The sequence below is a fragment of the Molossus molossus genome, unplaced genomic scaffold, assembly GCF_014108415.1.
Source record: "Molossus molossus isolate mMolMol1 unplaced genomic scaffold, mMolMol1.p scaffold_m16_p_11, whole genome shotgun sequence".
NCBI lineage: Eukaryota > Metazoa > Chordata > Mammalia > Chiroptera > Molossidae > Molossus > Molossus molossus.
This window is the reverse complement of record NW_023425346.1, coordinates 44,080,399-44,096,325: the sequence shown is the minus strand read 5'-3', so window position 1 is coordinate 44,096,325 and position 15,927 is coordinate 44,080,399. Positions and strand designations below refer to the sequence as shown.

At 37.1% G+C, this 15,927-nt stretch overlaps 1 protein-coding gene across 2 annotated transcripts in view; it reads left to right on the top strand.

Moving 5' to 3' along the window:
- KCNH7 (potassium voltage-gated channel subfamily H member 7) overlaps positions 1-15,927 on the top strand; it is a 444,235-nt gene that overhangs the window by 317,520 nt on the left and 110,788 nt on the right. For both annotated transcript variants that reach the window (XM_036254388.1, XM_036254389.1), the window contains one exon: positions 7,848-8,062. In XM_036254388.1, coding sequence (XP_036110281.1) covers positions 7,848-8,062 — 215 coding nt within the window. The remainder of the gene's footprint in view (positions 1-7,847; positions 8,063-15,927) is intronic.

Genomic DNA, 15,927 nt, shown 5'->3' with positions numbered 1-15,927 from the left:
TTGTTTTCTATCTTTCTATATTACATTTCAGTCATGTTTAATTGTGTCTTTTATTAGTCTGAAATCACTAGCATGACCTACAGCTCCTATAGGGTATTGTTTAACTGAAAAATACCTCTGGATAAATCTGGATTTGGCTAAAACTTTGAATTTTACTTCTGTTTTTCTACTAGATCATAGTGGATACAAGGGATCACAAAATATAATAAATCGTATATTCTCATCAAATAAAGAATTTGCGGGGCTCAGTCTTTTAGCCCAGGCCTTGCATGCTGCTGTGGGTGTGCACACAGTGACAAGGACTCGTTTTGTGCATGTTTGTTGCATGGACATGTCTCCACCAGTAACCGTCATTACTTAGAACTCACTGTTTGACCTCGTGCCTATCACTGCTACTCTAGTCCCTGTCAAATTTGGGATATTAACTTCTCTACTTCAGAGCTGGTGACTGCTATGAATTAATAGCACTAAAAGCTAAAGATGTTTTCTGGCCAGCAACCCAGGATAATGTGAAAACAAGGAAAATTGTGGCAACTCCTTTCCACCCCAGTTTTACTTCCTAAGCACCTCCAAAGGGGTCTCTGCAGGTGAACTCAGTAGCGGGTAGATTTCATGTACGTGCTGATCCTATCCTTGGCCTGAGATTTCTAAAAGGAAGCAAATGAGTGTCAGCTACGGGCGGTGATTTGCACTGATATCATTCAGAACATCATTTCAAGAAACGAAATACAAACAGCTCTCACCAACTTGCCTCTGACATATGGCTGGCTTTAGCTTTGACAATTAACAATACATTATCAGACATTCATTTTCTGGGGATCTTGTATGGTGAGAAATGAATCTAATATTTTTTCTCAATGAATAGAAAATAAAGCTTGCTTATCTTTCAAACTGGTAGTTCACATAGTTGACATTCAAACTACGGCAATTTTATTTTTGTCTCATAAACTAATCCATTTACTCTCCAACCTTTTTTTCTCAACCCCCCCATTTTTAAGTAACAATAGTCTTTGAATAAAAATGAGTCATAAAATTCATAATTTTGATTTAGGAAACTCTAAACCACAGTAGTAATTTTTTGTACAGTAATATTTATGAAGTTAAATTCCCAAATTAGATAAAACATGTGCAAATTTAATAAAAATGTAATGTACCTGTGCCCTCCTAAGTCTTTTATATTTGTTCAGGCTCTGGTTTTGAAAACTATTGGAAAAATATTCTAATTAGATATAGGACAATACATTAACTGTGCTTTTTAAATTTAGGGGATTTGTTTCTAAAATACATTTAAATAAAAAATGTTTTAAATAAAGGACAAATTTCTACACTTCTTTACATTCAAATGCGTAGTTTTTTTCAATATTTAACCCAACCAAAAATTATTTCTTTATTAAAATAAAATAAATAATTGAAGAATGTATTTGGAAGGTTTTCAAGATCGGCTGGTTTATTCCCGTCGGGCAAGGTGTTGTCTAAATCCCTTGCACGGGTGGTAGAGGCATCTTTATCTCCAGGGGAGCCCATTCTTTAACTTTCTTGGGAAATCTATTTCACTGCCTGTTACACAAAGAGCTAAACTAAATCCTTCTTGCTGAAATGTAATTTATTCCCCTTCATCTATCCTGAGTTAGCAGAGATGCTTCTAATCTTGATACAGTATCGCAGTATAAAAACAGCAAATTGATACTCAATCTTTTTTTCTAAATGGAATAATTTCCAGTTAACCTTCTTTCTTGGGACCAATTTTGTTTCCTTTTAATAAATTCCCTTAGCACTCTGACTCTTTAAAATTAGACTTCAGAGATCAAAAAGTATAACTCATTGTCAAAGAATGAAAAAATACATTCAAATGAATTGCATATGCTGTTTATTTGTTTGCGTGTGTACATTATATTTTTTCAATGATTTCCATGTGAGAGGTGAACCTAACTCTACAATCACACATAAACAGATTTTCACCTTGAATTTAGGGGTTTCTTTGCTTATTCTGCTTTCCAAGTCAGCAATAGAAGTTAGTAAATCAGTCATTAATACAATTTTGTCCTTCTATTGCTTCCGCCTCCTTGTCATCCCATGTTACACTGCATCCCACTGACAATTATGTTGAGTTTTCAAATTGTCTAAGAATCTGGCACGTGAGTCAGAACAAAACTACTCTCAAGTTTTATTACAGCTTTTACCTCCTCTATAGCCACAAAAACAATCAGACTCACAATGGAAATCAACTGATCTGACACACCTGTTTCTCCTAAGCTACACTGACCATTACTGAGTATTGTGATTTTTATAAGTTGATTTTTCAGTGGTGACAGTGTTCTTCTGTAAATGATATGCCATGCACTGAAATAGACAGTATAAATATTGACTACAAATAATTTAATTACTTCTCATCTTTTTCTAGTGTTAAACCAGTTGTCCTTATGCTTCTTGACAGCGTTCTTTTACAAAATTCAATTATGAAACACTACTCTTGCAATTTCTTTAAGGTTGTCAATTCAGTGACTTAAGTTTCAGTAAACTTAGGCAAAATAAATTCAGAGTCCTAAGAAATAGTGTATAAACACCTGATGAGTTGAACACAACCTTAATATTTTTTTATTTCCTTCTCTCTTGACCCATTTGTCACTCAAGAGCAATGATCTAAAAAAATAATAAATTATTATTTTTTATTAGATGTCCTAAGCTATATTACCAGCACCATCTCAAAGAGAATATATTCTCCTTTAGTATCTTGTCATACATGATACATTTAAAATTCGTCCCCATTATTACTTTAGCCTCTAGCTTGATCTCTAAATGCAGGGCATTTCTTTGTAGCTGGAACCTGGCCTACTTTATATTGAAGCAGACACTTATAATATATTAGTGCTTTATATAGCTGCCGAGTTAGTCTTTGTGGTCACCTGTTTTCCATCTCTTCCTAGTATATTGGAAAAAGTAATCTGGTCATCCATTTGCCAATGTTTCTCAAAAAAACATAGTGTCCTTCGATATACTCTTGAGTTTTGCATTTCTTTCTACTGAATCTATTATTTCCCTATATTTATGCCCATTTATTTTCTTTCAAATTGATTTAACTTTGTTTTTTAGGTTATTCTTCTTTCTTTCATTAGAATCCCTAAGCCCCATCTGTTCATGACCACTGTCAGGGAGGCTGCCTGTCACCTTTCAGTCCTCAACCAAGACTTCTCTGAATGTAGACCTAGGAGGTAGGAAACCCTGTGCTCTGGTTTCTGGTCCTTGATTTTTATTCCCTCTTGGCCTCATATCCCGTCTGCTCTGGTTTACAATTGGTAAAATAAAGATATTGTTAATACCTATCTTAATTAAAGTGTTGGAAACTTTTAATTAGAATTTCAACAGATTTTAGAAGAACCTAACCCAACACCGATCATCTTGCAGACTTTAACAGACTTCTGCATATAAACCCCTATTTCAAAATCAGTGGAAACGAGCATAACAATCTTTGTTATACAGGATAAAGTAGATTCTAAAAGTCTTGTTTTGGGATCATGCATTTTTATTTTATGAAATATTTTAAGTTTTGCTGAATTCTTTAACTGGATAGATTTAGAAGGTAACCTAGTTTAAATCTTTAACACTAAGAGCTTAAAAAATAAAAACAGAATAGAGTAACAGTTTAGAAAGATTTTTCCAGTAAATAAGAGAAGCTAAAATACAGACTGCAGTGAATTTTTAATAGTCTGAGGCCAAATCTTAGCCTTTTCAGACTTGATGTCCTCTTGTTGCAACAAATATTTTTTATATTCATTTTACTATCCTGAAACTACATTCAGAAATAATGTAACTTACTTCTAAAAGAACAACATAATTTATTAACTGTAATATAAAGGAGAGATAAAGAAAAACAGTTTATAATAAAATAATATGTATCTCAATATATTAATGTTCAGATGTAACTACACAGAAGACATAATGCAATAATTAGACATACAAAAAAATTGGCTTTAAGTGCATTGAAGACATGAGAAAATGGTCATATAAGTCCTGGATAAAATGATAGAGCAGGAATATGGGTGGATAACAAAATAAAAACCACTATTGGAATAAATAGTAACATATTAGACTTATTTATATGTGAATTTCAAAAGCATAGAACCAAAATTGAATTTTAAATAATATACTAAGAGGGGAGAAAATGAGGATCTATAATATTCTGACAAATGAGCCGGCCCTTGCTTTGAAATGTAGTGTTAAAATGATTCCCTATCTGGTAACAGGCAACAGCAAGGAATTGCACAGAAGAAAGGAATCCCACTAAATGTCAGGAACATATATTCATCTTCCAACACTTAAAAAAAAAGACCTTGCAGAGCATGTGCTTCCAGAAATGATGGGAAGCAGAAGATGGATTAGGAGAAATGGCAATCAAGACGTTCTGGAGAAGTTGTGGCAAATCTCCAGGGAGTGATGAGGGCGAGGTTGGAAAGCAGCAGGCAATCCCAAGACAAATCATTTCAAATGTTTTTACTGCATAGATTTCTTTCCATTGTATCACACATAACTTTACATACATAGGAGAACAAAAATATGAAATATTTTTTAAGTAATTATATTAAAGATTTTTACTGTTCTTCCAATAATCCCTGCAAATTTGTTAATATTCAGCTCCAGTGCTGTTAAAGATTCAGATCTCTTCGCGTACATCGTTTGTCACGTGACAAGTAACTTGAGGTCTGAAATTTTCAGTTGGCAGCTCAAATGCCCTAAGTGGTGAACAAACTCCGGTTAAGTTCTGAATAAAACAATGTAAAAATCTTCCCTTTACATGGTAGTTGTAACTATGGAAAGTTCCATATATATTTAAAGCATGTTAAAAGTACATTGTAGTCTATATCTGAAACAAGTTCAAGGTTTAGATTGTTATAAACAGGCTTCTCACCTACATAAATGCCCACTGGGACAGACGGGACAATTCTTCAAAGTGAGAGAATAGCCACCTCCCGTCATTGTGACAAATAAAAGTGCCTCACAAATGCCCCTAGAGCAGCGATTTTCAACCTTTTTAATCTTGTGGCACATGAACTAATTACTAAAACACTGCAACACACCAAATAATATAAGATCTTTTTTGGTGATCTGACAAAATATAAGTATAATTTTGATTCATTCCATTCACGCCAGACAGCTATTGGTATGTTGGCTGTTTTCATTTTTTTTATTTGACAATCTAAGGGAAAAGAAGAGGTCAGTGCCCCTGACTAAATTGTCAGGTATTGCATGTTTTAAAATTCTCGTGGCATACCCATTGAAAATCACTACCCTAGAGTGAAGTATTCTCATAGTTGAGCCCTGGCCACTTTGGCTCAAAGGTTAGAGCATTGGCCTGCGGACCAGAGAGTTCCAGGTTCGGTTCCCACTAGGGGCACGTACCTCTGTTGCAGTTTGCTCCCGGCCCCAGCTGGGGTTGTGTGGTTGACAACCAGTCGATGTGTCTCTCTCACGTCGATGTTTCTCTCTCTCTCTCTTCCTCCATCTCTCCCTCCTGCTCTGTCTGAAGATAAATGCAAAAATGTCCTCGGGTGAGAATAAAAATAAATAAATAAATAAATAGATAGAGTGGAGTACTCTCATAGTTGAGACCTTCCTTATCCATGTAGCCAGTTCAGTGGAGTTTATTGGAACAGATCACAGGACAATCAAAGTATATTTAACAGTGTCTTTATGCTGTAACATTATAGATAATCCAAGTTTTTATCTAGTTTTTTAAACAACTTTATAGATAACCCGCTACAGAAATCCAACATATAGAAGGATAATAGAGAAAGGGAATTGAAAATTGGGCTAAAGGTTTTTAAACACAATTTAACTTTATACCTGAGCCCAACCTTCTTTAATATCTTGTCAGTATCCCTGTGTACAGTGAAATTGCCTAAGGAATAAAAATGTGACATTAGAGCTGAGCAAAAGACAATAGCAAGAAATTAGAAGTCCTAGAATATCTACAAACTGTAAATATTAAGATATAGACCTGGAAGGTAGCCATAAAATGATACAAAAAAGGGAAACACCATCTAGGTTATGTTCCAATAATAATGTAGAGTGGAGAGTTCTACAAAGTCCTGGAGAGTGGGGTTTCTGTCTGAGTCCTACCTGAAGGTTAGAACAATTTGGTGCTACTTTTGGCTCTTACTTCTCCCCCTGTCACATGAAGAAAAGAGAATAAAAATCTATATGCAAATGAAAATATACTGGGCAATAAATGTGCAGAGAACTCAATGACCTTTTTCACCAAGGCAGACTTGGTCATCATAGAAAAAATCAGGAAATGAACAGAAATGCACTTCAAGAAACACAGGGTTTGCTACCTCAATAAAAATTCTCATTAAATAACTTCAAACTTTTATATAATATTCAAATATAACTTTTAGAAACAAATACAATGTGATTTTTCTTCAAGGTAACTATGAACTAAGTGATGAGTATTGCTTTCTTAGCATTGTATTTGATCTGAGTTGATTGGTTCTTGTGGTTCAAAATGCACAAACTATAAATATAATTTTCAACTGTTTATACCTCACTTGGTGCATAAAATACATTTGATCCCTAAACTGTGTTAGTTTCATTCTGAACAGGGCGGGGAAAATAAAGCAAAATCTGCTAACCAGCAAGTTCATTCATGCAGTTTTTATGTTTTAAGCACTCTCGGAGGCAAAAAGATAATGGCTGTATAATACTCATGGGCTCAGGATTTTTCTATATTTGTTCCTGATGCTAATTTTTACGAGCTATATAACATCACCCATTGCACAAGAACCTCTGGAGCATTTCTTGAATCTTCATAAGCAACAGACAATAGCTTCATCTCAAATGATGATGTAGCTCTTCAGTGTATTTATCCTTAACAATGAGAGGAGTCCGGGCACCTTGTCAAATAATATTTGTAGGAAAGGCATTTGAGATGTCACCAGGGCTGGTTAAAGGGTACAAACTTCCAGCTATAAGATAAATAAGTTCTGTGGATCTAATGCACAGCATGGCTTAATAAATAAATAAATAAATAGGTACTACCAACTGCAGATATGTCCTATTACCTAACTATGTTCACTTCAATTGTAAGTTGTTTGCCAAAGCATTCTTCTGGTATGGGTTTTCTTTTTCTTTCTTCAATAAGTGGTCAATCAAATCTAAATGAAAGGAAAAAAATAGAAGAAAAATATTTTAAAATCCCACACAGGATCCTAGAGCTTTCGATAGAGTCCACACACAAATAAAATAAAATAAAATTAAAATTAAATAAAGACATTTGTCCTTCTCAGTCTTATCTGAAATTTCTCCATCTGGGTTTAACCATTGTGGAAACTCTATAAAAACATCTCATAGAGGCAACAGAAGCATATGAAGAACCCAGCTGACTCGTCACTTGCTGTGGCACAGAGAGAATAATAGAAACAAGCAAGGCAGACAGCCCATTCAGAAATTTCATGGCCAACATGATTTTACCATAGGCAAGTCATTCCTCAAATAATCCCTGAATTATAAAAGGAAATCTGGAGAAACTTTGAAGGTAGAATCTGGCCAATGATAGAGAGTGGGATTTTTCTTTTATCACAGCCTTTAATGAAAGAAGCTGACTAATAGCTAAAGCCTCCATCTGCTCTCTGGGTACACCCCTAGACCCCATCTTCTCCTCGGATGCCCATGTGCCACTCCTTGCGGCAGACAGTGACCCTACACCCTGTGTTCAGGTATCAAGTAGCCAAATTTAGTCACACCTGGATCAGGGTCACGTTAGTCATTGCGCACCAGCAGGTCATTCAGGACATTTTTTTTTTTCTCTTATTTCTCCTGATATTGCTTTTACAAATACTTTCCAATTTTTTTAGGGCCTTTTAATCATATCAAGTCGAGTCTGCTGGGATCCACATCGGATTCAAACCTCAACAAATACAGCACCATTAACAAGATTCCACAGCTCACTCTGAATTTTTCAGATGTCAAAACTGAAAAAAAGAATACATCCCCTCCTTCTTCAGATAAAACCATTATTGCACCCAAGGTTAAAGATCGAACACACAATGTGACAGAGAAAGTTACCCAGGTAGGACATGATTTTACTGTCAATTTCAACTGTTTTCAAGGTTCTTTTCTACACCATAAAACACATTTTCCCCCCATGAATGACCATTAAGAGAGGTAAGCCATTTATTTGCACTTCAATTTATCTTGTGATGTTGGATGACCCTCATAAATAAATAAAATTATAGATTGTGATGTTGTCTGTTATAAGACTGAGCAAAAATGGGCTAACTTGGCATTGTTGCTCCCTTTGTTGTAGAGGTGGTTAACCTGCTATTCATCATGTTTGGACACTTACTGTTTTGCTGCCAGCTCTTGCTTTATTAAAGCATGGTATTTTATTATACTGGATGTGTCTATTGAAGCTTTAGGTGACTAATTGGTATTTACTCTTAACTGTGGCCTTCCTTTTTGCACTCACTCTGCTAAGTAGAGTCAGACAAGTCAGTTGATTTGGGGAAAGAGTTGACTGAGATGATGAAGAGTCGGAGAAAACCAATATATTTACCAGTAACAATATTTCATCATTTTCAAATAAATATTGCATGTTGAACTAGGATAAAAAGGTGCTATCTGGCAGGAGTCATGGTTTGAAGAATAGAGGGAAATGATTTGTACTTATTATATTAAAATACCAACCTAAGCAGTACCTAGCTTTTGCTTACAATGCACTTACATTGTTGGGAATTCATAACTCTAAAATTTGTGTCAAGTAAACAGTATTTTTCTTTCTTACAAACAAATGACTTAGTAAATTTGCTTAGCAAATCTTTTCATATACTGTCACAATATAAAGGTAAACTTGACCCCAATCTCTATGCCAAGCATTGAAGATTTTAAATTAATAAAGTTGTTCTGTAATTATAATCACTGCAAACAACACTCTGCTAACTTGTAAATAACTTCTTTGTGTGAGCTGATAGCTATGGAATGACCGCGGGTCCATTGTAAATAGACCTGAGCGATCTCTGTTGGAGATGGGAAATCGTACATGCCGTACTCTGACACATCCTCCGATATTTGTGTGCACTGAGGCTTTCTGCCATCGGTATTCTGTTCTTCATAACTTGGCACACGGAGCTTTAGAGTGGTAAATGAGGAGTCAACTGCATTGGTGCCATTTTGATGCTTCAAATTTTACCTTAAAAATTCTATTATTTGTAGACAGTAACCATCATATGAATATATAGAAATTAAGAGATTTTAGACAGAAGATTGCGCAGAAGATTGGTGGGGAGTATTAGGGTCGGGGCTCTGGCCGTAGCCTGAGTGAGCAAAGCCGTCAGGCAGCACCGCAGGGGAGGGGCTTTGGGAACTGCAGATCGCAGGACCCGCTGGAGATGCGGTCGTGCAGAAATGCTTGACCAATGATTCCGAATCTTCCCATTTTAAAAAGAAGCTGGAAACCCAGAATTTATGATAAACTCGTAATTTCTAAAAGTTGGAAAACTAGTGCAAATGCTCCTTAGGCCAAACAAAACACAGCTTGAGGCCTGTGGGCAGTCAAGTGTGACCTTTACAAAGTTTTCAAGTGCTTGGTTCACCATAGGGCCCACTCTCCTGCCCCACTCACCCGACCCACTGTGCCAGGGGAGGGTGATGCCTTTGGATCGGAGATGCCATCTACCTGCTCTGAGGTCTTCCTAAGCCTGATGAGAGAGAAAACATTCATACATATAGCCATACAGAGAAAACATGTATACATATAGCCATAATGAAATCATGTTAATAAAGAATATAGGAACACAAGTTAGGGGGAAAGTGATTATGCTTTAATGGGAGAATTTTCAAAGGGGAAAAAGAAAGATAGGATGGGACATTTAAGCTAGATCTAGAAGGTTACTCATCAAACTGGGTAGTAAGCGATGTCTTAGCGCACAGCTCGGAGTCTCACGCTGTGTTTTAGTTCTGGCTAAGTCACTCACTGGGCGCCGCAAGACAAGTGCCATTTATTGTGTGACATTGAGGCAAGTTTTAGTATTGGCAAAACTTATTTCTCAGTGTAGATATAAGAATCAAATAGCCCTGGTCAGCGTGGCTCAGTTGGCTGGAGCGTCACCCTGTACACCAAAACATGGCGGGTTCAATTCCCGGTCAGGGCACATACCCAGGTTGTGGGTTCGATCCCCAGAATGCACCTGGGAGGTAACCAATAGATGTTTCTCTCTCATGTCGATGTTTTTCTTGCGCTCTCTACTTCTCTCTCTCTCTCTAAAAGTAAATAAATAACAATTTTAAAAATAAAAGTGAATTTAAAAGGATAATGTGTAGACAGTGTTTATCACAGTGCTACGTATGTAACAATTAATTTTAGATACGCTTCTGTTTTTTAATGTTTTTGTATAACTTCCCCCTGCCCTCCTCTCCATCTCTGCAGGATCCTTTTGTCTCTACATTGCCAGAGTCTAGTAGGATACCTGGCTGAGTGGAGTTCATGAAACACTGAAGGAAGAATGGAGGGAGGGAAGGAGGAAGGGAAAGAAGGAAGAAGGATGAAGGAAGGGAAGGAAGGAAGAGGGATGAGGGGAGAAGTTGGCCAAGTAAATAGGGAAGGGGTGATAATCTCAGGTAAGGAAACAGCAAGAACAAAGTTCTAGAGGCACAGAAGTCCATGTGTCTCATGAGAACAAGTGGTTTCCCGGACCGGGGAGAGAATAGGCTGGGCAGGGGCTTGACACAGGTTGGGGAGCTGCTGAAATTCTCCCCTCTGGATGATTCTTACTGCCTTTTTCATAAGTGCCTGGGGCATCTGAGTAAAATGCAATAGCTGTCATCAAAAGCATTATTTTAAGGTCTCATACTCTCTCTTTAAATCCCTGTGACTTTTGTATTTAGCTTCATAATATTACAATATTTGTTTTAACATTAAAAAAAAAAATCTTTTAGGGGGTAGGTGAGAAGGGTGAGGTGTGAGGGCAGACAATAGGGAAAAATATAAAACAAATAAAATAAATAATTAAACAAATAAATCTTTTAAACTACTTACCACTGAGGTCAGCAGCAGCTACAAAAAGACGCCATAATTTCCCTACCGCTTCTCCTACTTCACCCAAATCATGGAGTGCTCCCCTCCACAAGCTCCAAAATGCCCCAACTGGATAAGTATGATGCAGGCAAAGAACCATTTTTAAGACATTGGGATATTCTCATTGGATCTTTTTTATAAAAGATCACTTTAAAAAAAAAAAAAACAATGTGAAAGATACAGTGATGGAAGGCAATTCTGGGGACAGAACATTTAAGTACCTGGCCATGGTTCTGGCCAGGAATGATGAGGGACTGGAGAGAGAGTGAGACCAGAAACTAGAAAGAAGGGTCCGTAGGAAGGCTCCATCTTCTTTTTAGTGTCCCCGTTAGTTCTTAGCAACAAACCTTCCAATTGTCCACAGTTCGTACCAAACCAGATGGAGTCAAGTACTGAGAAATTCCTCCTGCAAACGTAGCCTCTGGAAATTTTGGTTAAGCACTTGGAAGAGGGTAATACTAGAACTATTTTCTCATTTAGTGTTTGTAAAGGTTCCTGATCATGACTCTTTCTGGAATTCTCATGTTCATAACATATAACATCATTTGTCTCCTACTCACTAAAAATAGCTTGTAATAACCCAAAGACTTTATTATGCCCTTTCTTAGGCCTGTGTGGAAATTCTCTCTGTCTGTGTGTTCACAATGTATTTGCTATTGGAAGCCAGAAGGACTTTCTTTAGCTAGTGTTCTTATTTGTTTTATTTCCTTAGTACAGCGGTTCTCAATCTGTGGGTCACGACCCCTTTGGGGGTCAAATGACCCTTTCACAGGGGTCACCTAAGACCATCGGAAAACACATATTTCCAATGGTGATTCATAACAGTAGCAAAATTACAGTTATGAAAATAATTTTATGGTTGGGGGTCACCACAACATGAGGGGGCTGGGAGAGGAAACATTGTCTGTATTGGGAGTTTGGGGTAGTGCCTGGGGAATATAAGCTTTTAGATGAGTTTTGAAGCTTGAGAAGTTTCCCAGGCTAGAATTAGAATCTAGGACGGACCTCCTTTGAGGAACTGTGGGTATCAATGAATGAGTGAAGCTTCAAGTCCAGTAAACACTCGATTCTGCAGACCTCGATTTAATGGATTTCGAATTTAATGGACAAAATTTCTGGTCCGTATGTCAGATGTGAAAAGTAACACCCTGTTAAGTTTTACATGCCTTTAACCAAGATTTGCTTATAATTAAATTAACAGGTTATTTTTTGTTTTTAATTCACTGTTTTTAACAATTTTAGCAAGCAGTCCATATGTTGAAAAAAAAACACTGTAGTAGTTTCACCAACATAAATAAATATTACCTATTTACATGTTTAAATCGAAGAGTCACTGCTCTTAAACAATGTTCTGTGAATGATTAGCACAGGATCGCATCTCATCATGCGCAATGATCGGCTCTGCTGTCCCGTGGTCTGACATTCTGCAGTTGTTGTTTTCTTAATATGTTTTTATTGATTTTAAAGAGAGGAAGAGAGAGGGGGAGAGAGAAACATCGAAGTGAGAGAGAAACATCGATCGACTGCCTCCCGCACGCACCCAGACCGGGATCCAGCTCCCGTCCTGGGCATGGGCCCTGACCTGGAGTGGAACAGGTGAGCTCTCAGTGCCACCGGCTGAGCACCGGCCAGGCTCTGCAGCAGTTGCAGCTCATGCGGCCTGTGTTCCGACTTGTGCGAAGCCAGTCTCAGCCCTGCGCATTTGTTTGCTTGCAGTGACTGGCGAATGCATGCATTTACCAGACCTTTTTAGTATAAATTTAAAATTATTATAATACATAGAGAAAACTTTTCTGTGAAATTAAGCTTTTCATACATACTTAATTTTAATTACATAAACATGTCTAAGTAAGCAAAAACAGGTAAACGAATTTGTCAATTTTATAACATACACATTTGGAAAACCTACTTTATTATACAGTGGACTTTCAGCTTTAACAGACACCCCCCTCGCCCGAATTAGTCCATTATATCGAGGTTTTACTGCATTTGTGTCACTAGTGTACAGCATAATACACTGAAGAAGAATCTTAAAAGATTCAAAAATGGACCACTGAAAGTACTAGAGAGAATTAACCAAGAGTAAATCTGTGGGTTAAAAATCCTAAAAGCCAGTACCTGCCTTCTAAATTCTCCCCTTAGACAAGATTTTGGTTTTTTGTGTTGTTTTAGGTCCAGAAACTCCTTTTATTGGCTGTTTTTTCAGGGCAAACTGTGGAGCGCATCCGTTCTTTCTGTCATAGTCCATCTGACTTTCTCTGTTCATTAGAAAAAATAAAAAATAACTCTCAGAAGGTGTGGATTTTTAAAATCTTAGCTACAATCCAGATGGTACAGACGGGTGTGTAGTGAGGTCTGCCACATGGAGGCAAGGCCTTGGTTGGCCAGTTTCTACCAAGTTCAGTGGAGTAAGGGAAAGAAAACAACGAGTTGGAAGAAAAGTTGGGTAGAAAACAAAGTTCTGCTTTGACTAGGCAAATGTGGTTCTCAATTGACAATCAAATTCTGGGCTGTATCTGCCTCCTTTTAAATAAAGTAAAACCAAACTTTTTTCACCCTTGTATGATCTCATTATTCTTGAGGCTAGCTCTAGTTCCAATTCAAATGTCCTGCTAATTTTTTTGATAAATAAATTTCATTGTCATGTTTAGCTTTCACAAATGTGGTATGTCAGTCACCTTGGATATGTATAAGAGTATGATAAGGGCTTATAAAATGATGGTACTGTGGAATCCAAAGCTTTATTGACTAGTCATGTGACACTCTATTGGTCACTGTTGTAACACAATGCAAGTAGCAGAGCCCACTGAAACCACCAGTAACAAAAAGTAAAAGGAGGAGGGACCTTTTATTGGATCATAACCTAAGTGCAGGGACAGATCTGCTTGAGGCATGGCTGCATTCTTTGTTTAAACAGCTGACGGCATTTTCTCCCCCTGAGCTGTGTTCTCTGCTGTGTTGACTTCACTATGCATCTGATAAAGCAAGGCCCTCAGACTTCCTGTCTCATTTAATACTCACAGCTGGTAATCTGTTAAGAAGGGCCTTCTGTCCTCTAGTGTCCATATCATTACTGAGAAAGTGGACCCTGATTGACCAACTCGAGTCCTGTGCTCATCCTCATGGTGCAAGAAGTTTAGTGCCTTGACTGATGACCACACCAGAAAAATTCACTGGGAAGGCAATCCACTAAGGAAGAAGAACAAACAGCATGGTCCATTGCTAAGATGAAAATAGGAATTCAGACTAACAGCATTTTTCTCTCTGTGTCTCACACACACACACGGAATACACATTATCTGCTGAGGAGGTACTAGAGACACAGAAGAATAAAACCTAGTACCAATAAACAAGGGTTATAAAGGACTTGGAGAAACACGATACAACAATACATAATAATAGCATTTACAAGCGCTATGTAAAAAAATGCTACAAAATTCTATGAAACTAAAGGTAGTTTGAATTTTTTTAAAGACTCTGAACTGGTCAAATTATGACCAAATGGTTCTATCATTTATTGCTTTGTTACTTAAGAGAAATGCCTGGTAAATTTAATAGAAACCCGTATCAGGATCATTAGAAAATAATACATATGAAGGAGCCTAAATGAACAGGAGATTTTAACCTAGAGCAGAGATGATGCAAAAGTGATTCACTAGTCTACAAGTATAGTTTTCTTATAGCTTCACTAAGGAGAATACTCAAGAAAAGTAGTTTTGGGAGAAATCACAGAGACTTAAGTCATAAGACAGAACTTTCTGAATGTATAAAAAGCCATATAATCTTGCCCTGGCCAGTTTGGCTCAGTGGTTAGAATGTTGGCCCGCGGATCAGAGAGACCTGGGTTCGGTTCCTGCTAAGGGCACGTACCTCAGTTGCAGTTTGTCCCCGGCCCCTGTTGGGGTTGTGTGGGTGGCAGCCAGTTGATGTGTCTCTTTCACATTGATGTCTCTCTCTCTCTCTCTTCCCCCCTCTCTCCCCCCCACTCTATTTGAAGATGAATTCAAAAACGTCCTCCGGTAAGGATAAAAAAAAAAAAAGCCATATAATCTTGAAATCTATGTAGAACTTTAAAGTTGAAATAGATTCCCAATATTTTGGAATCATTTAAGTATATTGTCTCATAAAAATAGAATTGTGATATATTTAATAATAGCAGACACTGACTGAGCATTTACTATGTTCCAGGCTCTATGATAAAGTGATTTGATAGATGATCAATTTTAATCCACATATCAGTCCAAGAGTTGCTACTATTATTATCAGCTCAGTTCCAATGGAGGGGATTCAAGCTTAGGGAGAGGAAGCAAACTGCTCAGATCACATAGCTAATGATAGACTAGTCTTCAAACTGGTCATCTGACTCCGAGCATGAAGTTCTTAATCTCTAAAAGACACCCTCTCTGTGATTCAATTGTTTCCCTGTTTTTCCCCTAAATCTATTCAGAAATTAGCATGGCATTTGGATCTGCCTGTAACATTGATTGTATGGTAAAATGTCATAATCTGAAAGTTTAGTAGTAACTAGAAAAGTGAGTCTACAGATACATAGAAAGAGAATGTGATAGATTTTCTCTTCATTCTTCAAACTCTTCAAAAAGCTAAATAAAACCATCCTTAACAAGAGACCTTCATTTCAGCATTATCTTGTTTAAGGTTATGTCCCATTTTTCTTGTGCTGACTTTAGATTAGGATGGAGGGATTATGTTTTTTGTTGCTGGCGTGCCACTTAGTTGCAAGAAACTGAAAATTATACTGATTACTGACCTAAAGAAGAGTTTATAGATTATGGCTTTTTACTTTCCACTGAACTTGTTTGTTGTAAATATGCTCATTATCTCTTCATGTAATTCAGTGGCTC